This window comes from Larimichthys crocea, chromosome XIII (genome assembly GCF_000972845.2).
Source record: "Larimichthys crocea isolate SSNF chromosome XIII, L_crocea_2.0, whole genome shotgun sequence".
NCBI lineage: Eukaryota > Metazoa > Chordata > Actinopteri > Sciaenidae > Larimichthys > Larimichthys crocea.
In genome coordinates, this window is record NC_040023.1 from 33226625 (window position 1) to 33250176 (window position 23552).

The following is a 23552-nucleotide window of genomic DNA, read 5'->3' on the forward strand; positions in this document are numbered from 1 at the left end:
TACCCCTTCAAACTCTGTTAGAGGACGTCACCAATAAACCTTATGGTGTACCAAGTCTAAATGAACATGATGCTTCTTCTTCCTCTGTTACTATAATCCTGTGAATGTACACCACTGACTTTTTGTCGTAACGTCCTGATTTACATCAAGTATCTGGTCCAATCCAAACTTTTGGTCTTGTTCTACGGTGTTGCTAAAAAGACGTTGGCTTATATTTTAGGTAATGATCTACACTAAACTCTATATGCCTGCTGTCCATTTATTCTCTGTTGTGTTTATTTGTTTTAATATATTGGTTCATTGTACCTTTTCTATTGCGTTAATGTGCCCTTTACTAGTCAGTGTGTGTTACATTTGGGTAAAAGGGAGGTTCATACACTGTTTGTGGCACTAATGCGGATTGTATTGTTACTTGCGATGGTGCAATATTACACGCAATAAAAGCCTCACAAAGATTTCCTATGAACACATTTCACTTGTTTGTATTTTGCTATCATTATCTATCTATTCTAATCTATCTATTCTAGCTATCTATCTATCTATCTATCGTATTATCTATTCTATCTATCTATTCTAGCTATCTATCTATCTATCTATCTATCTATCTATCTATCTATAAATATTTTGTTTCAGATCATGAATAGTCAGCACAGGGTTAAGTTCTCTATAACTTCCCTCTGGAGGGGATGGGTTATTCTTGGAACTGGTGAACACTAATTCTCTTCCTCTTTATTCAAAAACTGTCCAAACAACCCACATAATCACCCAACTTTCTGTTGCCTGGAGTACATTCTTTCGTTCTTCTAAAACAGAACTACAAAAAACAAGTGTAAAGTTTATTTTAGTTCTATGTATGATTCATGGAACACTTTTGAAAGCACGCAGATGAAGCCTAATTACCAATTATGGTCATCTATTCTTTTCCCCCATGTATGAATAAGTCCCGCGTATCTCCAGTAAGTGAACGCATCCTTTTCATGTCTAATATAAAGTTTGTTTACAACTGGTATATTTCGAGTCACAGCTCACTGGAAGATAGGATGAACTTTAAGAGAGAACACGTTGAGTGTCTGAAAACCATAAAATTCACACCATCCTTACTACCAATTGAAACAATTCAGCTGATGTGACTTTTTTGTGTGTAAAACACTGTAAGTTAAAAACTTGTGTTGTATCTAATTTGTAACAGTCCTTTGCAGTCAGGTTTTTGGATAGAGTGATTACTGTGATGCTTGTCAAGGAAAATAACCTCCAGATCACTTCTTGATGCAGTTCATCAATAGCGATAGTTTCCTTTGTTAGTGTAATGTTAACACTGTGCAAACTTAGAAAACATAACCAGTGTTGTAAAAAATTGGTTTTTGTCAGTTTGAATAAAGATTGGTTAAGTGAGTTTTAAAGGTTAAAGGACAAAGCAGCATAACCTATGCAGTCTTTAGTGCAGATATTTTCGTTGATCTCTACTTGTGTCCATTTTTTCCAGTGCTACAGAAGCAGGCGGATGTCTGTGACCATAGCCACGGAGGCTGATGGCGGGTCCACTGTGTTTCACTTTGACCTCTGTCCCAAAATCTTGTCGCCTCCACTGTGCCAATCTCTGATAGTGGCCTTCTGTTACAGCACTTTGCTGCTCTGTGTCTCAGCACTGACGAGAGTTCCAGGAAAAAGTTCTCATGTCTCTGTACTCGGTGTGAGTTACAACCCCTTGTTATGCTTGAAGTTGCTCTGTCAACTTTTGGAGATAAGTGTGAAAAACTATGACAACTAAGAACCTAAGATTCTTGATCTGTTGACTAGATTGACAGAAAACAAGTCTTGAAACAATAAACAGTATGTTCTGTGCACAGGGCAGCTCTCCAATTAAACTTAAGTGTTAACCTGGTAAGGCAGTTTATTTATCTGTGCAGGTGTTGTTTTTGTTTATACTGGTGTTCCGTCCTCCACAGGCTCTGCCTATTCTGGTTGGGTTTGCTCCAACATGCCTCGGAGCACAATCTCTTAGTTGTGGTGGTGATGGTATGTCTTTGGTGGAGAGGGGGGATTTATCGCAGATTACCTTTTTGGTTAGTGCAGCACTGGTTAGTAGCTACTGTGTATTTGTATTTGTAATTCTCTTTTCTCTCACAAAATTGTCACATCAACGTATTACTCCAAAGTTCTACCTTTCCAGAGCTGGCGATAGCTTGAGAGCGAAGACCGAATATAAACTTTATTGGAGCTGATTCACTGGACAGTCTGGATTACACACTCTGTATGATGATCTGTATCAGGTTCCAATCGAAGCTAATTTGATTGATAAATGACGGTGAGATAACAGTGTTTTTGTGAAGATGGTTCACAGATTCGTTTTTTTTGTCTTGTTCCTCTAGTTATGTTTTTCTGGTGCCATGAACATTTTGTGTCCCGAGAAGTGTCCCAAGTCCATGTCTGGTGGTGTTAGCTTTCATTATAAACATCCTCATTTTGTCTTCATCTGCTGTAAAAAGAAGTTTACTGCATGCTGTTTATCACCTGGTGTGGTTTTTCTTTATTTTAGGTCCTCCTCAGTGTCTCAATCTAGCAGGAGTGCTTTGCCCTACACTCATCGTCCTCTACACATAGTTATCCATTACACAGGCTTTGCGTGGATGTTGTTATGATTATCGCTATTACTCTTACCAAACTCCATTTCCTCCTCAGGACATCATGAGAGGTAGAAATTCTTGGAGGCCCGCACTGCATCTGGTAAGTTGGCAAATGTAAACTGATGGAGTGTAAAAATAGAGGCCCACCTTAAACTGACTACCACCATTGAAAATGAATGGGTAAATATCGCCTGATTTGGTTGTGTAATCCCCCTTTTGCCAGTATTTAATGACGAGTGCTCCACACCACAATCCCCATCAAACAAGACTGAGAACCAATTCGACCCAAATCAGTTGCTGGCTTTGAACAGTAGGTTTTTGTATTTAGACGTGTGCTGGGGCCGACAAGAACAAAGTCTAAGGTTATTCAAGGTAAATAACAAAGTAGAATTGCGTTGGCGCCTCCAGATGATTTCGTAGAGGCATCATGCTGTGCGATTGTCCGGTCGGTCCTGGAGATCTTGTCCAGCATCAGCTCTGCCGTCTTGGGGGATCAAGGCTCTGAGGAGCAAGGAGAAGAAAGAGAAAACAGTTAGAGTCTCAAAATACCCCCCATCTTACTGTTGAACCTGTTGTTACCCCAGGAAAAGCTTCGAACACGTGAAAACCTTTGGGACACCCGAACTAGCCTGGTTCCAAATGTTCAAGCTAGGCTTATACCTTTGGGCTGTAGCTTCAGATTAGTTTTACAGTGATTGATGATCTTGACCTCATCTCTTTGTAGAAAGTTTTCCAAAAACTCATCTTTAAAACAGCATACATGCTAAAACGTTGTTTTATGATTCTTTCCTGATCTTATTTTTTTTTCTCTTTCGAGCCACTGATACCCAAAACCCGGCAAAAACTCTGTTGGAGGCTGTCACCATACGCAATATATGTTACCGTCCTAACAATGAAAATGATGCTTTATTATCATCTGTTACTATAATCCTGTGATGAACAACCATGACTTTTTGTTCGATATAAGTCCTGGGAACATTTTTTATAAGTATCTGGGTCGAATCATAACGTTTGTTGTTCTTTTTTTTCTACGTGGGTGTCTAGAAAAGAGTTGTGCTTCCATTTTTAATTGTTCTTTGATGTTAATTTGTTTTTATATATTCGGGTTTATTGTACCCTTTCTATTGGTGAATGTGCCTTTTACAGTCAGTGTGTTTGTTACAATTGGGTAAATGGGCGTGTCATACCCGTTGTGTGGCACTAATGGATTGTATTTTTACTTGCGATGGTGGCAATATTAACGCAACTAAAAAGCACTCACAGATTTATGCTATGAAACCTTTCATTGTGTGTGTATTTCTGCTATCAATCTCAAATATTTGATGATAGCTGAAAGTGCGTCAGCCGACACGGTTTAACGTTTTCCTCTATACTCTTCCTTATCGCGAGGGATCTGTACTTTCTGAAACAGTGAAACTACTGTCTGCGTCCTCCTCCTTTTTTCCAAACACTGATCCCAAACCCTACCAACAACCGACCCACGTTTCTGTTCTGATACACTTCATTTTTGCTTCTCTCCCACAACACCAACACACGGTTAAGTTTATTATTCTATGTAGGTACTAGTGGAACCACACTCTTTCCACTCAGCACGTACCTTTGAAGCCCTAATTTACATTAAGTCCATTATCATGTATAACGTCCACCGCTGGTTATTACAGTCAGTGAACCACATCCGTTTTCAGTCTCATAAAGTTTGTTTTACAAGTGAATATTTCAGGTTCAAGCTGACTGGAAAGTAGGTGACTTTACAGGAGAGAAGTGTGTCAGGTGTGCTGAAAACCAAAAATACGCCAACTTAGAACACCACCAAATTATAACAGGTATATCATTGGACGACGGAAACACCGCCTGGCTCGGTCTTTGAGATGACGTAATCATATTCCATAAGAAGTTGGAAAAATCCATTCTTGAATTATTAGAACTCCTTAATATATTTGGGGAAGACTCAGGTATAAATTAAACAAATCAAAATCATCAAATCCTTTTAAAATCAGTTAGAGAAAGTAAAAACCCCTCTAAAACAGCCACTCAATTTAAAATTGTGGACTGATTCACATATCTAGGTATTCAAATATCCCACAACGTAGACATATTGTAGCCATATTAGATCCATACTACACGCAAATCGCAAAATTATTTGAAAAAGGTGGACACCCATACCTATGTCACTAATAGGAAAAATAGACGTCCTTAAAACAAATATATGCCAAATTGTTGTATTTGTTTTCAAACCTTCCACTTCCTCTCCAAGCAACCTGTTCACATCGGCCTAAAGGACTGTTTGTTAGATTCTTGTGGAATAATAGACGTCCCGGACACGACTCTCACTACTGTATTTACCTTATGACAGAGGGGACTCAAGTGTCCCTGCCCTCTCTGGTACTATTGGGCGGCTCAATTCAGAACAATCTGTTTTTTATTTTTGCAAAATGATGTTCCTCCTCTGGAAAGGAATGGAAGAACTACACCTAGATCTGCGCCCCCCCATATACCTGTATCAGCAAACATTAAATCTTAAAAAAACAACACCAAAAACACCCTAATTGTGAAAATAAATCTGATTGTAGTTTGTCAGTTTATATCTGAGAGAAACCACCCACCCTCTTATTTTCAGCCCTATATGGGATTACTCCTTCCTCCGTCAAAACAATGGGGGGTTAAAATCTTGGGCAATAAAGGACTGGCAACCATAGGGACCTTTCCACCTCACAAAAAGTGCTGATGTCATTTTGGAAATAGCTGATTAATTTAATTCCTACCCGTACCATTTTAAAATACCTACAGTTTGAGAATTTTCATTATAACACAACCAAAAGCCAAACATTAGCAGCCCTAGAAAGTCCAGGTAGAAAAATTACTAAAATATGGATTGTCTAGGGAGGGGTCTAATATCCAAAATGTATAAATGCCAGTAGATGGAAGTACAGAAACATCAGCAGGAGGCTAGGGGGGCATGGAGGGAAGCATCTACAGGAGGGCATCTCAGTAGAAAAGTGGGTCGAGGGCATGCGCTCGAGCACACAAGAACTACTAAACACGCCTGAAAATACTACAGAACAACTGGTTGATGCGAACGTTATATTACTTCCAGAAAAACTTCACAAAATATAACGTTGCTAACCTGTATTTGTATTAAATGTGGAAGGAAAAGGGACATTTTCCACTGTATCTGTCAATGTACAAAAATACAAAAATTCTGGCAAGAAATAAAAAATGTATTCAAAATATTTTTACACATTCAAATATCCCTAGTTCCACATTTGTTTTTATTTGGTCTGTATCCAGATAATTTGAAGTTTAAAGCATCAACGACTATTGTAGATTAAGTGCGCTAATGGCAAGAGGAGTAATAGCCCTCTCTTGGAAAAACATCAGGCCCAAGTGTGAAGAGGTGGTTGTCGCAACTGTCTTCAATCTCCCTTTAGAGAAATTACATATACAATAAGACACCAACAACATAATTTTCCACAGATTCTGGGACCCCCTTTATTAGCTATGTATCAAGACTGATTTGGTCTCATGTAATGGAGAGTCTGGGGACATGTAACGTAGTGCTTTGCAGTCATTATATCATCAATAACTATGTTTGTTTTATATTATTTAATTTTTTTTACTATTATGTTTTATATAAGGAACTCGCTAACTGCTACACAACCAAGATCTGAAAACTTTTAAAGACCGGGGATGGGAGTTGACATGTTTGTTCGCGGCATGTATTGTATTTATTTGTATTTCTTTGTTATACTTGAAAACAATAAAAAGATGTTGGGAAAAAAAAAAAAAAAAAAAGCTTGTCAGAAAATCGACTCCCAGATTCACTTCTTGAGCGGCCATTTCCAAAGCGAGAGTTCATTATCTAGGTGAACCTGTGCACGGCACCATAGAAACAACCAGTGTTGTAAACTTTTGTCAGTTTGAATAAAGATTGGTCAGTGAGTTTTAAGGTTTAAAGGAACAGCAGCCATGACCTGATTTAGCAGATTTATAGTTGATCTATACTTGTGTCTTTTTCAGTTTACAGAAGGCAGGGATGTCTGTGACCATGGCCAAGGCTGATGGGTCCACTGTGTTCCACTTTGACCACTGATCCCAAAGTTCTTGTCCTCCACTGTGCCAAATCCTGAGGGCCTTTGTTACAGTCCTGTGTGCTTCTCTGTGTCTCAGCACGTGAAGAGAGTCCAGAAAGTTCTCAGTCCTGTACTCGGGGAGTTACAACCGCTGTATGATGATGAAGTTTGCTCTGTCAACTTTGAGTGAGTAGTGAAAAACTATGAAAATACTAAGAACTAAGTTCTTGATCTGTGTGATGACTAGAAGAAAACATGAAACAATAACAGTATGTTCTGTAGTACAGGGCAGCTCCCAATTAACTTTAAGTGTCACCTGGTAAGTGCAAGTTATACTGTGCAGGTTTTCGTTGTTTAGACTGGTGTCCTCCTCCACAGGCTCTGCATATTATGGCTGGGGTCTCAACATTGGCTCGGAGAATTCTCTTAGTGGTGATGGTATCTATTGGGGATGAGGAATATCGGGATTACCTTTGTTGGTCAGGAGCACTGGTAAGTAAGCTGAGTGAAGACAATAAAACTTTATTGGAGCTGATCACGGACAGTTGGATACACACTTGTCTAGATGTATCAGGCCACTCGAAGCAAATTGATTGGCAAAATGACGGTGAGAATACGGGTTTGTTGAAGAATGGAAGTTCACAGATTTGTTTTTGTCTTGTCTCTAGTTATGTTATTCGGTGCCATGAGCATTTTGTCCGAGAAGCGCCCAAGTCCCATGTCTGGTGAGTAGTTCAGCTTTATAACTCCCTCATGTTGTCTTCATTGCTGTAAAAAGAGTGTACTGCATGCTGTTTATCACCTGGTGTGTGTTTTCTGTATGTTTAGGTCACCTCAGTGTGTTCTTCCATCTAGCGAGAGTTGCCTTGCCATTACAGCCATCGTACTCTACCGCAATAGTATGGACATGACACAGGGCTTTGTGGATGTGGGATGATATCGCTATTCGGTATACAATACTCCCATCTTCCTCATCAGGACATCATGAGAGAGAAATGCTTGGAGGCCACTATGCTTCTGGTAAGTGTGGCACATGTTGTATAACTGATGAGTGTAAATAGAGGCACAGCCTAAACTGACTACCCCATTGAAATGAATGGGTAAATATCGCCTGATTTGGTTGAATCGCCCTTTGACAGTATTTGAATAGCAGAGAGCTCCGCAAACACCACATCACCATCAAACAAGACTTAGACCAGATTCAGACCAAATCAGGCGCCTGCTTTAACAGAGGTTTGTTATTAGACTGTGGTGATGTGGGCCGATCAAGAACAAAGTCTAATGTTATTCAAGCTAAATAAAAACAATAAAATACTTTTTGTATCTCTTCAGATGATTCGTAGAGGCATCATTGCTGTGCTGATTGTCCTATCAGTCCTGGAGCTCTGTGTCAGCATCAGCTCTGCCGTCTTGGGGATCAAGGCTCTGAGGAGCAGTGAGAAGAAAGAAAACAAGGTAGAGTACTCAAAATCACATCTTACTGTTGAAACCTGTTGTGTTAACCCAGGAAAGATTCAACACAAAACGTTGGGACGAGCCAGACTAGCTGTTTCCAAATGTTTCCAGGCTGAGCTTATCACCGTGGGCGTAGCGTCAGAGTCAGTTTGACAGTGGAATATGATCTTCTCATCTCTTTGTTGAAAGTCATTTTCCAAACAAACTATATCTTTAAAAAATGCATTAGAAAATGTTATGTTCTTTTCTGATCTTATTTTTCTCTTTCAGAGCACTGATGACCCAGAATCCTGCAAACCCTGCTGGAGGACGTCACCAATAACATTATGATGGACAGTCTAAATGAAATGATGCTTTATTATCAGCTGTTACTATAATCCTGTGATGTACACCACTGACTTTTTGTTCTGTAAAGTCCATGAGTTACATAAGTATCTGGTCGGTCAAACTTTGGTTCTTTTCTACGTGGGTTGCTTAAAAAGAGTGTGCTTTCCATTTCTTCTCTGTTTGATGTTATTTTTTTTTAATATATTCGGTTTATTGTACCTCTCTATTGAGTAATGTGCCTTTACAGTCAGTGTTTGTTACATTGGGTAAAGGGAGGTTCATACACGTGTTTGTGGCACTAATGGATTGAGTTTTGCTTGCTATGGTACAATATTAAAGCAATAAAACCATCTGATTTGCTATGAAACATTCATTGTTTGTATTTTTGTTAGCTGCACTGAACAAAATATAAATGCAACACCTTTTGTTTTTGCTCCCAGTTTTTTCATTAGCTGAACTCAAAGATCTAAAACATTTTCTCTACACAAAATAACAATTTCTCTCAAATATTGTTCACAATCTGTAAATCTGTGATAGTGAGCACTTCTCCTTGGCGAGATAATCCATCCCACCTCACAGGTGGCATATCAGGATTCTGATTAGACGGCATGAATATTTGCACAGGTGTGCCTTAGGGCTGGCCACCCATAAAAGGCCACTCGAAATGTGCAGTTTTGTTTTATTGGTGGGTCAGAAAACCAGTCCAGTATATTGGTGTGACCACATTTTGCCTCACACAGTGCAACACATCTCCTTTGCATAGAGTTGTTTAAGGTTGTTGATGGAATGTTGGTCCACTCCTCTTCAATGGCTGTGCGAAGTTGCTGGATATTGGCAGGAACTGGACCACGCTTTCGTATAACGGCGATCCAGAGCATCCCAAACATGCTCAGTGGGTGGGCTGGCCATGGCAAGAACTGGGATGTTTTTCAGTTTCCAGGAACTGGTACAGATCCTTGCAACATGGGGCCGTGCATTATCATGCTACAACATGAGGTGATGTCGTGGATGAATGGCACAACAATGGCCTCGGATCTCGTCACGGTTCTCTTTGCAATCGCAATGCCATCAATAAAATTCACCTGTGTTCGTCGTCCGTTAAATACGCCTGCCCATACCATAACCTCACCACCACCATGGGCCACTCAATCCACAACACGACATCAAAAAAACCACTCACCCACCACACGCTGTCTGCCATCTACCCTGAACAGTGAAAACGGGATTCATCCATGAGAGAACACCTCTCCAACGTGCCAGTTATCGATGATGAACGGAGTCAGTTTGAGACCCCGATGAGGACGACGAGCATGCAGAGGAGCTTCCCTGAGACGGTTTCTGACAGTTTGTGCAGAAATTCTTTGGTTATGCAAACCGATTGTGTAGCAGCTGTCCGAGTGGCTGGTCCTCAGACGATCTTGGAGGTGAACATGCTCGGATGTGGAGGTCCTGGGCTGATGTGGGTTACACGTGGTCTGCGGTTGTGAGGCCGGTTGGATGTACTGCCAAATTCTCTGAAACGCCTTATGGTAGAGAAATGAACATTCAATTCACGGGCAACAGCTCTGTGGTATATCCTGCTGTCAGCATGCCAACTGCACTCTTCCTCAAAACTTGCGACATCATGTGGCGTTGTGCGTGTGAGAGCAAATGAGAGCTAAAAAACAAAGTCTTTCATTTTATTTTTGTTCAGATCTCTGAATAGTCAGCACAGGGTTAAGTTTCTCCTATAACTTCCTTATGGAGGGAGGTACGTCTGGGAACAAGGTTAACACTAATTCTCTTCCTCTTTCATTCCAAACACTGTCAAAGCACCTACAAAACACCAACGTTCTGTTGACTGGGTACATTCATTTCGCTTCTTCTCCAACAAACACAACAAGGTAAGTTTATTTCTATGTATGATTCATGGAACACTTTTAAAGCAGCAGATTGAAGCCTAATTACAATTATTCATTATCATGTATGAAGTCCACCGCTGTTATCTACGTAAGTGAACGCATCCTTTTTCAGTGCTCTAAAGTTTGTTTACAAGTGAATATTTCAGAGTACACACCACTGGAAAGTAGGTGACTTTACAGGAGAGAAAGTGTGTCAGTGTGCTGAAAACCAAAATACACCCAACTTAACCAATGAAACAATCAGCTGGGACTTTTACGTTTGTAAAACACGTAGTAAAAACTGTGTTGTGAATAATTGTAACAGTCCTTTGCCGTCAGGGGTTTGGAAATACTGTGAGCTTGTCAGAAAATAACTCCCAGATTCACTTCTTGAGCGGCCATTTCACAAAGCGAGAGTTCATTATCTAGGTGAACCTGTAGCACGGGCAAATAGAAAACAAACCAGTGTTGTAAAACTGGTTTGTCAGTTTGAATAAAGATTGGTAAGTGAGTTTAAATTTAAAGGAACAGCAGCCATGACCTGATTTAGCAGATTTATAGTTGATCTATACTTGTGTCTTTTTCAGTCTACAGAAGCAGGCAGGATGTCTGTGACCATGGCCAAGGCTGATGGGGTCACTGTGTTCACTTTGACCACTGATCCCCAAAGTTCTTGTCCTCCACTGTGCCAAATCCTGAAGGGCCTTTGTTACAGTCCTGTGTGCTTCTCCGTGTCTCAGCACTTGAAGAGAGTCCAGAAAAGTTCTCAGTCTGTACTCGGGGTGAGTTACAACCTTGTATGATTGAAGTTGCTCTGTCAACTTTGAGTGAGTAGTGAAAAACTATGAAATACTAAGAACTAATTCTTGATCTGTTGACTAGATTGACAGAAAACAATGAAACAATAACAGTATGTTCTGTAGCACAGGGCAGCTCTCCAATTAACTTTAAGTGTCACCTGGTAAGTGCAGTTATACTGTGCAGGTGTTCTGTTGTTTATACTGTGTGTCCTCCTCCACAGGCTCTGCATATTATGGTTGGGTTGCTCAACATTGGCCTCGGAGCAATCCTCTTTAGTGGTGATGGTATCTCTTGGAGGATGAGGGATATCGGATTTCCTTTTTGGTTAGGAGCACTGGTAAGTAAGCTAATGTTGTATTTGTATTTGTAATTCTCTTTTTCTTCACAAATGTACACATGTATACTCCAAAGTCTCCCCCAGAGCGAGAGCGAAGACAAATATAACTTTATTGGACCTGATCACTGGACAGTCTGGATACACACTCTGTATGGATCTGTATCAGGTCCAATCAAAGCTAATTTGATTGGCAAAATGACGGTGAGAATAACAGTGTTTGTGTTGTTTTTTGTCTTTTCTCTAGATTATATTATTCGGTGCCATGAGCATTTTGTCCGAGAAGTGCCCAAGTCCATGTCTGGTGAGTAGTTCAGCTTTATAACATCCTCATGTTGTCTTTCATTGCTGTAAAAAGAAGTGTACTGCATGCTGTTTATCACCTGGTGTGGTGTTTTCTTGTATTTTAGGTCATCCTCAGTGTGATTCTCAATCTAGCAGGAGTTGCTTTTGCCCTTACAGCCATCGTACTCTACACCATAGAAATAACCTTAATTAGTTTTTGGCAACCATGTCCATCTTATGATTACTCTGATTACTATTCACGATACAATACTCCATCTCCTCATGAGGACATCATGAGAGAGAAATGCTTACAGGGCCACGCACTGATTCAGGTAAGTGTGGCAAATGTATAACTGATGAGTGTAAAATAGAGGCACAGCCTAAACTGACTACCACCATTGAAATGAATGGGTAAATATCGCCTGATTTGGTGTGAATCGCCCTTTGACAGTATTTAATAGCAGAGTGCTCCACAACCACATCACAATCAAACAAGACTTAGACCAGATTCAGACCAAATCAGGCGCTGCATTTGAACAGAGGTTTTGTATTTAGACTGTGGTGATGTGGGCCGGATCAAGAACAAAGTCTAATATTATTCAAGCTAAATAAAAAAAAAAAAGTTAAATTGCGTTTCTGCACCTCCAGATGCTTCTTAGAGGCATCACTGCTGTGCTGATTGTCCTGTCGGTCCTGGAGCTTTCCGTCAGCATGGGCTCTGTTGTGTTGGGGATCAAGGCTCTGAGCAGCAGAGAGAAGAAAGAAAACAAGGTAGAGTATAAAAAAGGTGTTGGCTTCCGATCACCAAACTTGAGACCTCTATGAGAATGATTCTGGATGTTTGTTGTTTGGCTGCACACCTGCACAGTTTGTCCGGTAAGAACAATGAAGATGATGGTGGTAATCCGTCCAATCCAATGACACTCTCACATACTTGATTCTTGCCATTCATTTTATTGTTAGAGGTGGAAATCCTGTCTAAGTTTGTGTATGATGCACATAGAATATGTAAAGGGGAAAAAACACAGTCCAGAATAGGGAAGATGAAGTATAAATCCAGAAGTCCAACAAAACTCCACTGAGCTACAAACTAACGATGTGGCAGCAGTGTCCGCCAGAACAGTCGCAACTGAAAAAGGGGAGCCTGAAAACTGTTTAGTCAACTAAGGCGCATCATTGCTACAATGTCATCGGTCCAGGGTAACATGGGGACTGCATGCACAAAGCCACAGCCTGCACATGCATGTTAGATGGTGCAGTCTATGGGCCGAGTGGGTGACCTTCTCAACATAGAGTACTCAATATCACATCTTACTGTTGAACCTGTTGTTAACCCAGGAAAGATTCAACACGAAACCTTTGGGACGAGCCAGACTAGCTGTTTCCAAATGTTTCAAGGCTGAGCTTATCACCTGTTGGCTGTAGCTTCAGAGTTAGTTTGACAGTGGAATTGATCTTCTCATCTCTTTGTTAGAAAGTCATTTTCCAAACAAAACTATATCTTTAAAAAATGCATTAGAAAAATGTTATGTTCTTTTCTGATCTTATTTTTCTCTTTCAGAGCACTGATGACCCAGAACCCTTCAAACCTCTGTTGGAGGACGTCACCAATAACCTTATGGTGACAGTCTAAATGAAAATGATGCTTTATTATCATCTGTTACTATAATCCTGTGAATGTACACCACTGACCTTTTGTTCTGTAAAGTCCATGATTTACATAAAGTATCTGGTCGGTCAAACTTTTGGTCTTTTTCTACGTGGGTTGCTTAAAAAGAGTTGTGCTCATATTTTAGGTAATGATCTACACTAAACTCTATATGCTGCTGTCCATTTTATTCTCTGTTGATGTTTATTTGTTTTAATATATTCGGTTCATTGTACCTTTCTATTGAGTAATGTGCCTTTACAGTCAGTGTGTTGTTACATTTGGGTAAAAGGGAGGTTCATACACGTGTTTGTGGCACTAATGGATTGTATTTTTACTTGCTATGGTACAATATTAAAGCAATAAAAGCATTTGATTTGCTATGAAACATTTCATTGTTTGTATTTCTGCTATCTATCTATCTGTCTGTCTGTCTGTCTGTCTGTCTGTCTGTCTATCTATCTATCTATGATTAGCTGAATAGTCAGCACAGGGTTAAGTTTCTCTATAACTTCCGTATTGGAGGGAGGTACTTCTGGGAACAGGCGAACACTAATTCTCTTCCTCTTTCATTTCAAACAACTGCCCAACACCTACAAAACACCAACGTTTCTGTTGCCTGGAGTACATTCATTTTGCTTCTTCTTTAACAAACACAAACAAGGTAAGTTTATATTTTCATGGAACACTTTTAAAGCAGCAGATTGAAGCCTAGTTACAATTAGTCATTATTCGTTTTGCCCCGGCACATATGTGTGTGGTGTCTTTCCCGTATGTAAATTCAGGTCTGCGGTGGCTGCATCCCCTGCATCCTCCCCCGGCCGGCCAATCTGCTGTGCCCAATTGCCCTGGCCCGGGCATTTAAACTGCAGTCGCCAGAGCCTCGTGGTGGCTTCATTGTGTATCGTGGTTATGAGCTCGCCTCGTTTCTTCCTGTTAAACTCGTGTTTGGGCAGGGATTAGTTTAGATATATTAACTGATTACTCATGAGGAGATTTTCTAACAAAGTATTAAAAAGAACTTCAGATCATTTAAGTGTATATGCAGTGGAACTATGTGCAATAGTATTGGCAATAGAATGGGTGGAGGACAGGGTGGATAGGAAGTGAATCATATGTAGCGATTCAATCTCATCACTCTTAAGCATTAAAAACAGAACAGCAAAAACACATCGGGAAATATTATATGAAATAATGTTCAGAACATCCAGATTAGCACAGCAGGGGAGGGAAATAACATTCATGTGGGTACCAGCTCATTTAGGAATATACAAGGAAATGAAAAAGCAGATCAAATGGCAAAGGAGGCAGCAAAGAAAGAGGAGGTGGAAATGAAAGTAAAATTATCAAAAGCAGAAGGGAAAGTTTAATATGGAAAGAAATAATTAATCAATGGAAACAATATTGGAAAATCCAAGAAAAGGGGGAGACATTTATATAAACTACAAGATGAAGTAGGTGAGGTGGGGTGTTGTGGAGGTATCAGAGTGGAACAGGTGACCATGAGCAGACTAAGAATAGGGCACAGTAGATTGAATAGCACACTCAACATAATAGGGAAACATCCAACTGGTCTATGTAGCTGTGGAGAGAGAGAGAGAGAGACAGTGGAGCATGTGATGGTTGAATGTCATGGATATGAAAGGGGGAGAGGGAAGAGATGATGGCAGGGTTACGGAGGACAGGGGCAGTGGAGAAAAGTGTCGCAAGTATAATAGAATGTGGGAAATGTAGAGAAGGGAGAAAAATCATACTGGGATATCTTGTTTTAACTGGGTTAATAAAAATAATTTAAAAAGTAAAAGAAAAATTAAGTAGTAAAGAAGTAAAGTCCAGAAGAGAGCAGTATATGCAACTATAAGGATGCCGACTGCCGTAAAACACCAAAGAAGGAGAAGAAGAGGAGATTTTCTGTTAGACCCATTAGCTTAGGAGTGCTGTTTTTGATGTGTGTTTTGTTATTTAGCGTTAGATTTAGATAGTGAGGTTTTTCCTTCCCGTTTTGGTTTTCTAGTTAGATATCATAGGCTCTGTTAGAGTTCTCTTTTTGTTATATTTGGTTGTTCGTTTAACAGCACTCGCTCGCCCTTAGTTCCCTTTTGCCTCACCTCCTTTTGTCAAAAACGATCTGAACTTCCATTTATTACAATATCGTTTGTTTATTAACCTTAAAATCTGGTTTTATGTTACTTCTTTCATACCCTGAGATATGGTCGTAACAATTGGTCAGTGAGTTTAAATTTAAAGGAACAGCAGCCATAACCTGATTTAGCAGATTTATAGTTGATCTATACTTGTGTCTTTTTCAGTCTACAGAAGCAGGCAGGATGTCTGTGACCATGGCCAAGGCCGATGGGGTCACTGTGTTCACTTTGACCTCTGATCCCCAAAGTTCTTGTCCTCCACTGTGCCAAATCCTGAAGGGCCTTTGTTACAGCCCTGTGTGCTGCTCTGTGTCTCAGCACTTGAAGAGAGTCCAGAAAAGTTCTCAGTCTGTACTCGGGGTGAGTTACAACCTTGTATGCTTGAAGATGCTCTGTCAACTTTGAGTTGACAGGTGTTCTGTTGTTTATACTGTGTGTCCTCCTCCACAGGCTCTGCATATTATGGCTGGGTTGCTCAACATTGGCCTTGGAGCAATTCTGAGGGATACCGGATTTCCTTTTTGGTTAGGAGCACTGGTAAGTAAGCTGATGTTGTATTTGTATTTGTAATTCTCTTTTTCCTCACAAAATGTACACATGTATACTCCAAATCTGTATCAGGTCCAATCGAACTAAATTGAATGGCAAAATGACGGTGAGAATAACAGTGTTTGTGTTGAAGAATGGAAGTTCACAGATTCGTTTTTTGTCTTGTCTGTAGTTTATGTTTTTCGGTGCCATGAGTATTTTGTCCGAGAAGCGCCCAAGTCCATGTCTGGTGAGTAGTTCAGCTTTATAACATCCTCATGTTGTCTTTCATTGCTGTAAAAAGAAGTGTACTGCATGCTGTTTATCACCTGGTGTGGTGTTTTCTTGTATTTTAGATCATCCTCAGTGTGATTCTCAATCTAGCAGGAGTTGCCTTTGCCATTACAGCCATTGTACTCTACAGCATAAGTATGATAGACATAGGGCCTTGGTGGATGTGTTATGAGTATCCCTATCACTATTCGCGATACAATACTCCATCTCCTCATCAGGACATCATGAGAGAGAAATGCTTGGAGGCCAAAGCACTGATCGTGGTAAGTGTAGCACATATTGTATAACTGATGAGTGTAAAATAGAGGCACAGCCTAAACTGACTACCACCATTGAAATGAATGGGTAAATATCGCCTGATTTGGTGTGAATCACCCTTTAACAGTATTTATTAGCAGAGTGCTCCACAACCACATCACCATCAAACAAGACTTAGACCAGATTCAGACCAAATCAGGCGCTGCACTTGAACGGAGGTTTTGTATTTAGACTGTGGTGATGTGGGCCAGATCAAGAACAAAGTCTAATGTTATTCAAGCTAAATAAAAACAATTAAATACTTTTTGTATCTCTCCAGATGATTCGTAGAGGCATCATTTCTGTGCTGATTGTCCTGTCGGTCCTGGAGATCTGTGTCAGCATCAGCTCTGCCGTCTTGGGGATCAAGGCTCTGAGGAGCAGAGAGAAGAAAGAAAACAAGGTAGAGTACTCAAAATCACATCTTACTGTTGAACCTGTTGTTAACCCAGGAAAGATTCAACACAAAACCTTTGGGACGAGCCAGACTAGCTGTTTCCAAATGTTTCAAGGCTGAGCTTATCACCTGTTGGCTGTAGCTTCAGAGTCAGTTTGACAGTGGAATTGATCTTCTCATCTCTTTGTTAGAAAGTCATTTTGCAAACAAAACTATATCTTTAAAAAATGCATTAGAAAAATGTTATGTTCTTTTCTGATCTTATTTTTCTCTTTCAGAGCACTGATGACCCAGAATCCTGCAAACCTCTGCTGGAGGACGTCACCAATAACCTTATGGTGACAGTCTAAATGAAAATGATGCTTTATTATCATCTGTTACTATAATCCTGTGAATGTACACCACTGACTTTTTGTTCTTTAAAGTCCATGATTTACATAAAGTATCTGGTCCAATCTCCAACTTTTGGTCTTTTTCTACGTGGGTTGCTTAAAAAGAGTTGTGCTTTCCATTTTCTTCTCTGTTGATGTTTATTTGTTTTAATATATTCGGTTCATTGTACCTTTCTATTGAGTAATGTGCCTTTACAGTCAGTGTTTGTTACATTTGGGTAAAAGGGAGGTTCATACACGTGTTTGTGGCACTAATGGATTGTATTTTTGCTTGCTATGGTACAATATTAAAGCAATAAAACCATTTGATTTGCTATGAAACATTTCATTGTTTGTATTTCTGTTATCTGCACTGAACAAAAATATAAATGCAACACTTTTGTTTTTGCTCCCATTTTTCATTAGCTGAACTCAACGAACTAAAACATTTTCTCTATACACAAACTAACAATTTCTCTCAAATATTGTTCACAAATCCTTGTAAATCTGTGACAGTGAGCACTTCTCCTTGGCAGAGATAATCCATCCCACCTCACAGGTGTGGCATATCAGGATTCTGATTAGACGGCATGAATATTGCACAGGTGTGCCTTAGGCTGGCCACAATAAAAGGCCACTCTGAAATGTGCAGTTTTGTTTTATTGGTGGGGTCAGAAAACCAGTCAGTATCTGGTGTGACCACCATTTGCCTCACACAGTGCAACACATCTCCTTTGCATAGAGTTGTTAAGGTTGTTGATGTGGAATGTTGGTCCACTCCTCTTCAATGGCTGTGCGAAGTTGCTGGATATTGGCAGGAACTGGAACACGCTTTCGTATACGGCGATCCAGAGCATCCCAAACATGCTCAGTGGGTGGGCTGGCCAGGCAAGAACTGGGATGTTTTTCAGTTTCCAGGAACTGTGTACAGATCCTTGCAACATGGGGCCATGCATTATCATGCTACAACATGAGGTGATGGTCGTGGATGAATGGCACAACAATGGGCCTCAGGATCTCGTCACGGTATCTTTGCATTCGCAATGCCATCAATAAAATTCACCTGTGTTCGTCGTCCGTTACATACGCCTGCCCATACCATAACCTCACCACCACCATGGGCCACTCAATCCACAACACTGACATCAGAAAACCACTCACCCACACACGCTGTCTGCCATCTACCCTGAACAGTGAAAACCGGGATTCATCCATGAAGAGAACACCTTTCCAACGTGCCAGGTTACGATGATGAACTGGAGTCAGTTTGAGACCCCGATGAGGACGACGAGCATGCAGAGGAGCTTCCCTGAGATGGTTTCTGACAGTTGTGCAGAAATTCTTTGGTTATACAAACCGATTGTTGCAGCAGCTGTCCGAGTGGCTGGTCTCAGACGATCTTGGAGGTGAACATGCTGGATGTGGAGGTCCTGGGCTGGTGTGGTCACACGTGGTCTGCGGTTGTGAGGCCGGTTGGATGTACTGCCAAATTCTCTGAAACGCCTTATGGTAGAGAAATGAACATTCAATTCACAGGCAACAGCTCTGGTGGACAGTCCTGCTGTCAGCATGCCAACTGCACGCTTCCTCTGTGTGATAAAACTGAACATTTTCGAGTGGCCTTTTATTGTGGCCAGCCTAAGGCACACCTGTGCAATATTCATGCTGTCTAATCAGAATCCTGATATGCCACACCTGTGAGGTGGGATGGATTATCTCTGCAAAGGAGAAGTGTTCACTATTTAGACAGATTTGTGAAAAATGTTTGAGAGAAATTATTTTGTGTATATATAGAAAATGTTTTAGATCTTTGAGTTCATCTCATGAAAAATGAGAGCAAAAACAAAAGTCTTTCATTTATATTTTTGTTCAGATCTCTGAATAGACAGCACAGGGTTAAGTTTCTCTATAACTTCCTTATTGGAGGGAGGTACATCTGGGAACAGGTGAACACTAATTCTCTTCCTCTTTCATTCCAAACAACTGTCCAACACCTACAAAACGCCAACGTTTCTGTTGACTGGAGTACATTCGTTTCGCTTCTTCTCCAACAAACACAAACAAGGTAAGTTTATATTCTATGTATGATTCATGGAACACTTTTAAAGCAGCAGATTGAAGCCTAATTACAATTTCTAGTCATTATCATGTATAAAATTGTGAACTGTCATCTAAGTAAACACATTCATTTTCAGTGCTCATAAAACCATGAGGTTCACATCATCAGATCAGCTCAGCTGTCACTTTATTTTGACATATTAAAGTGTTTCAGGGCTAAATTTCATTGACATTTTTGATTCCCAGTAGCCTACAGTAACAGTCACAAGACTAAAACTATTGTAGATCTACTGAAGGCTGTACAATACGGTCATTGTCTGTATTAGTAACTATTATTACTTTGATGGGGCCACACACTTCACACAGCCCATGCGATGGTTCTGTTGAAGTTACTTTTTTCAGACCATAGAAAGCTCCCTCCGGGGTTTCCACACAGGCTGTAGAACATTACTGCTAACTAAACTGGTCTTGGTATACAGAATATGTAATTTTAGTCACAACAAAGGGTAAAAACTGTGATGTGAATAATTGTAACAGTCCTTTGCAGTCAGGGGGTTTGGAAATACTGTGAGCTTGTCAGAAAATAGCTCACAGATTAACTTCTTGAGCGGCCATTTCACAAAGCGAGAGTTCAATGTCTAGGTGAACCTGTAACACGGGCAAACAGAAAACAAACCAGTGTTGTAAAAGTGGTTGTAAAGATAAAGATTGGTCAGTGAGTTTAAATTTAAAGGAACAGCAGCCATAACCTGATTTAGCAGATTTATAGTTGATCTATACTTGTGTCTTTTTCAGTCTACAGAAGCAGGCAGGATGTCTGTGACCATGGCCAAGGCTGATGGGGTCACTGTGTTCACTTTGACCTCTGATCCCCAAAGTTCTTGTCCTCCACTGTGCCAAATCCTGAAGGGCCTTTGTTACAGCCCTGTGTGCTGCTCTGTGTCTCAGCACTTGAAGAGAGTCCAGAAAAGTTCTCAGTCTGTACTCGGGGTGAGTTACAACCTTGTATGCTTGAAGTTGCTCTGTCAAATTTGAGTAAGTAGTGAAAAACTATGAAATACTAAGAACTAATTCTTGATCTGTTGACTAGTTTGACAGAAAACAATGAAACTATGAAAGTGGTCCAATAACAGTATGTTTTGTAGCACAGGGCAGCTCTCCAATTAACTTTAAGTGTCACCTGGTAAGTGTATTTATACTGTGCAAGTGTTCTGTTGTTTATACTGTGTGTCCTCCTCCACAGGCTCTGCATATTATGGTTGGGTTGCTCAACATTGGCCTCGGAGCAATCCTCTCTAGTAATGATGGTATCATTTGGTGGCTAAATGGCATTGGATTTCCTTTTTGGTTAGGAGCACTGGTAAGTAAGCTAATGTTGTATTTGTATTTGTAAATCTCTTTTTCTTTACAAAATGTACACATGTATACTCCAAAGAGTGAAGACAAATATAACTTTATTGGAGCTGATCATGTGTAGCCTAAGGATAGAAAATTCCATAACAAAAATCACTGGAGAGTGCTCGAGCTAATCCAAAGGATCTGTATCAGGTCCAGTCGAAGCTAATTTGAAAATGACGGTGAGAATAACAGTGTTTGTGTGGAAGAATGGAAGTTCACAGATTTTGTTTTTTGTCTTTTCTCTAGTTTATGTTATTCGGTGCCATGAGCATTTTGTCCGAGAAGTGCCCAAGTCGATGTCTCGTGAGTAGTTCAGCTTTATAACATCCTCATGTTGTCTTTCATTGCTGTAAAAAGAAGTGTACTGCATGCTGTTTATCACCTGGTGTGGTGTTTTCTTGTTTTTTAGGTCATCCTCAGTGTGATTCTCAATCTAGCAGGAGTTGCCTTTGCCATTACAGCCATCGTACTCTACAGCATAAGTATGCCATACACAGGGCCTTGGTGGATGTGTGATAATTATGGCTATTCACGATACAATACTCAATCTCCTCATCAGGACATCATGGAAGAGAAATGCTTGGAGGCCAAAGCACTGATCGTGGTAAGTGTGGCAAATGTTGTATAACTGATGAGTGTAAAATAGAGGCACAGCCTAAACTGACTACCACCATTGAAATGAATGGGTAAATATCGCCTGATTTGGTGTGAATCGCCCTTTGACAGTATTTAATAGCAGAGTGCTCAACAACCACATCACCATCAAACAAGACTTAGACCAGATTCAGACCAAATCAGGTGCTGCATTTGAACAGAGGTTTTGTATTTAGACTGTGGTGATGTGGGCCGGATCAAGAACAAAGTCTAAGGTTATTCAAGCTAAATAAAAAAGTTAAATTTCGCTGTGCGCCTCCAGATGATCCGTAAAGGCATCACTGCTGTGCTGATTGTCCTGTCGGTCCTGGAGCTCTGTGTCAGCATCAGCTCTGCCGTCTTGGGGATCAAGGCTCTGAGGAGCAGTGAGAAGAAAGAAAACAAGGTAGAGTACTCAAAATCACAATTAAAGGTTTGAGTACATCTGCATCTTTTTATGTTCTTTTCTGATCTTATTTTTCTCTTTCAGAGCACTGATGACCCAGAACATTGCAAACCACTGCTGGAGGACGTCACCAATAACCTTTTGGTGACAGTCTAAATAAAAATCTCTGCTGTATTGTCATCTGTTATTATAATCCTTTGATGGTTGTGTGTCCTGTAATGTCCATGATTTTGAAGTATCTGGTCCAATCTCTGTCAAAGTTCTGGTATAAGAAGAGTTGCAGTATTTCTGGTAATCTGCACTAAACTGTATATGCTGCTGTCCGTTTCATTCTCTGATATTTTTTAGCTGAATGAGTATTTTCTATTAAATAATATGCCTTTACATTCAATATATTTGTGGGCAAAAGGAAAGTTCATGTAGGCGTGTGTGATATCAATCAATTGTTTGCTATTTTCCAAAATGAATCTATTCAAACAATGACTGTTTCTGTATTACCTTGCCGTTTGTATTTCTGCAAGTAGTTGTGCTATTTGTGTACAAATCGATTAAAATAAATGAAAGTTAAATTGAGTGACTGAAACCAGTCTAACGTAAACATCCAGTCGTTTAACCTGTTTTGAATATATAAATAAAAGTATAAAAGTACCTTCAAAACTTTAGTGCTTGTAGTAAATGTATTAATGGTGTTATTTCCACAACTATGTAGGACTCAGTCATTAATTATATATATATAATTGAGTTAACCCAACTCGGGAGCCCAGATTTGGCCCTGAAGTGTGGGCGTGCTTTACGGTAACGTATTGTGTCACTTCCGGTATCTGTGTTGTTGCTACGGTGCTCTCTGCTCTGCTCACCTGAACAGATTTCCGTATATTTCTCACATCAGCGACTATCTACTTATCTCTGCACTACTCTCTGACTTGTTCTGTCTGTGCATAAACAGCTCTCTGAACTCTAGTAACTACAATCTGATAGTTTCTCCAGTTTCTGTTAGCCACACTAACTAGCCTAGCTATAGCAATGGCGTCTCTCTCCTCTCCTCTCTCCTCTCCTGCTCTCTCCTGTCCTGTGTGCCACATGTTCAGTTACTCCTCGTCCTCCTTTAGTGATAACGGTACTTGTAATAAATGTAGTTTATTTGTAGCTTTGGAGGCGAGGGTCAGTGAGTTAGAGGCACGGTACCGCACCACCGAACAGTCAGTAGCTCAGATAGTTAGCCAGTCCCCTGTAGCCGGTGCGGTACAGCCACAGGTAGCTCCAGCTAGCCGTCCCCCGGTAGTTCCCGAGCAGCCGGGAGGCTGGGTGACTGTTCGAAGGAGGCATAGCTCCAAACTGAAGCCCACGGTACACCACCAACCGCTCCACGTTTCAAACAGATTTTCCCCGCTCAGCGACACACCCGCTGAGAGGCCAACTCTGGTCATTGGCAGCTCCATAGTCCGAAACGTGAAGTTAGCGACACCGGGGGCCATAGTTAAATGCATCCCGGGGGCCAGAGCGGGCGACATCGAGTCTTTTTTGAAACTGCTGGCTAAGGATAAGCGTAAATACAGTAAGATTGTTATTCACGTGGGCGGTAATGACACCCGGTTACGCCAA

The 23552-nt window shown here is 40.5% G+C and overlaps 3 protein-coding genes across 6 annotated transcripts in view; all 3 read left to right on the forward strand.

The window, feature by feature from the left end:
- Window positions 1-8497, forward strand: part of LOC113747372 (membrane-spanning 4-domains subfamily A member 8-like) — an 18258-nt gene extending 9761 nt beyond the window's left edge. The window contains exons 6-7 of the mRNA XM_027287063.1: window positions 8027-8149; window positions 8420-8497. Of these exons, the coding sequence (XP_027142864.1) occupies window positions 8027-8149; window positions 8420-8479 (183 nt within the window). The 3' untranslated portion in view covers window positions 8480-8497. The remainder of the gene's footprint in view (window positions 1-8026; window positions 8150-8419) is intronic.
- Window positions 1-13812, forward strand: part of LOC109142286 (membrane-spanning 4-domains subfamily A member 8-like) — a 20551-nt gene extending 6739 nt beyond the window's left edge. For both annotated transcript variants that reach the window (XM_027287065.1, XM_027287064.1), the window contains 6 exons: window positions 10944-11138; window positions 11378-11494; window positions 11739-11795; window positions 11902-12108; window positions 12425-12547; window positions 13338-13812. In XM_027287065.1, coding sequence (XP_027142866.1) covers window positions 10962-11138; window positions 11378-11494; window positions 11739-11795; window positions 11902-12108; window positions 12425-12547; window positions 13338-13409 — 753 coding nt within the window. In that variant the 5' untranslated portion in view covers window positions 10944-10961 and the 3' untranslated portion in view covers window positions 13410-13812. The remainder of the gene's footprint in view (window positions 1-10943; window positions 11139-11377; window positions 11495-11738; window positions 11796-11901; window positions 12109-12424; window positions 12548-13337) is intronic.
- A 142-nt stretch (window positions 13813-13954) lies between these two features.
- Window positions 13955-22580, forward strand: LOC104932168 (membrane-spanning 4-domains subfamily A member 8). 3 transcript variants are annotated; one of them, XM_027287067.1, is made up of 7 exons: window positions 13955-14088; window positions 15734-15928; window positions 16019-16105; window positions 16290-16346; window positions 16453-16653; window positions 16968-17090; window positions 17363-17799. In XM_027287067.1, the coding sequence occupies exons 2-7, from the start codon at window positions 15752-15754 to the stop codon at window positions 17432-17434; spliced, it is 717 nt and encodes a 238-aa protein (XP_027142868.1). In that variant the 5' UTR covers window positions 13955-14088; window positions 15734-15751; the 3' UTR covers window positions 17435-17799. The 3 variants fall into 3 exon arrangements, with proteins under 3 accessions (XP_027142868.1, XP_027142867.1, XP_019130763.1); XM_027287066.1 differs by lacking the exons at window positions 15734-15928; window positions 16019-16105; window positions 16290-16346; ... (1 more) ...; window positions 16968-17090; window positions 17363-17799 and adding exons at window positions 20309-20503; window positions 20757-20873; window positions 21158-21214; ... (1 more) ...; window positions 21828-21950; window positions 22035-22580 and having other exon boundaries at window positions 13963-14088; XM_019275218.2 differs by lacking the exons at window positions 13955-14088; window positions 15734-15928; window positions 16019-16105; ... (2 more) ...; window positions 16968-17090; window positions 17363-17799 and adding exons at window positions 19441-19520; window positions 20309-20503; window positions 20757-20873; ... (2 more) ...; window positions 21828-21950; window positions 22035-22580.
- The last annotated feature ends 972 nt before the right edge of the window (window positions 22581-23552 follow it).

What these genes read in the sequence shown, in the direction of transcription:
- LOC104932168 (XM_027287066.1), top strand. Translation starts at nt 20,327, where the DNA reads ATGTCTGTGACCATGGCCAAGGCTGATGGGGTCACTGTGTTCACTTTG. An exon ending in GTTCTCAGTCTGTACTCGGG is followed by an intron (nt 20,504 to 20,756) that starts GTGAGTTACAAC and finishes CCTCCTCCACAG; the next exon opens with GCTCTGCATATTATGGTTGG. An exon ending in GTGAGAAGAAAGAAAACAAG is followed by an intron (nt 21,951 to 22,034) that starts GTAGAGTACTCA and finishes TTTCTCTTTCAG; the next exon opens with AGCACTGATGACCCAGAACA.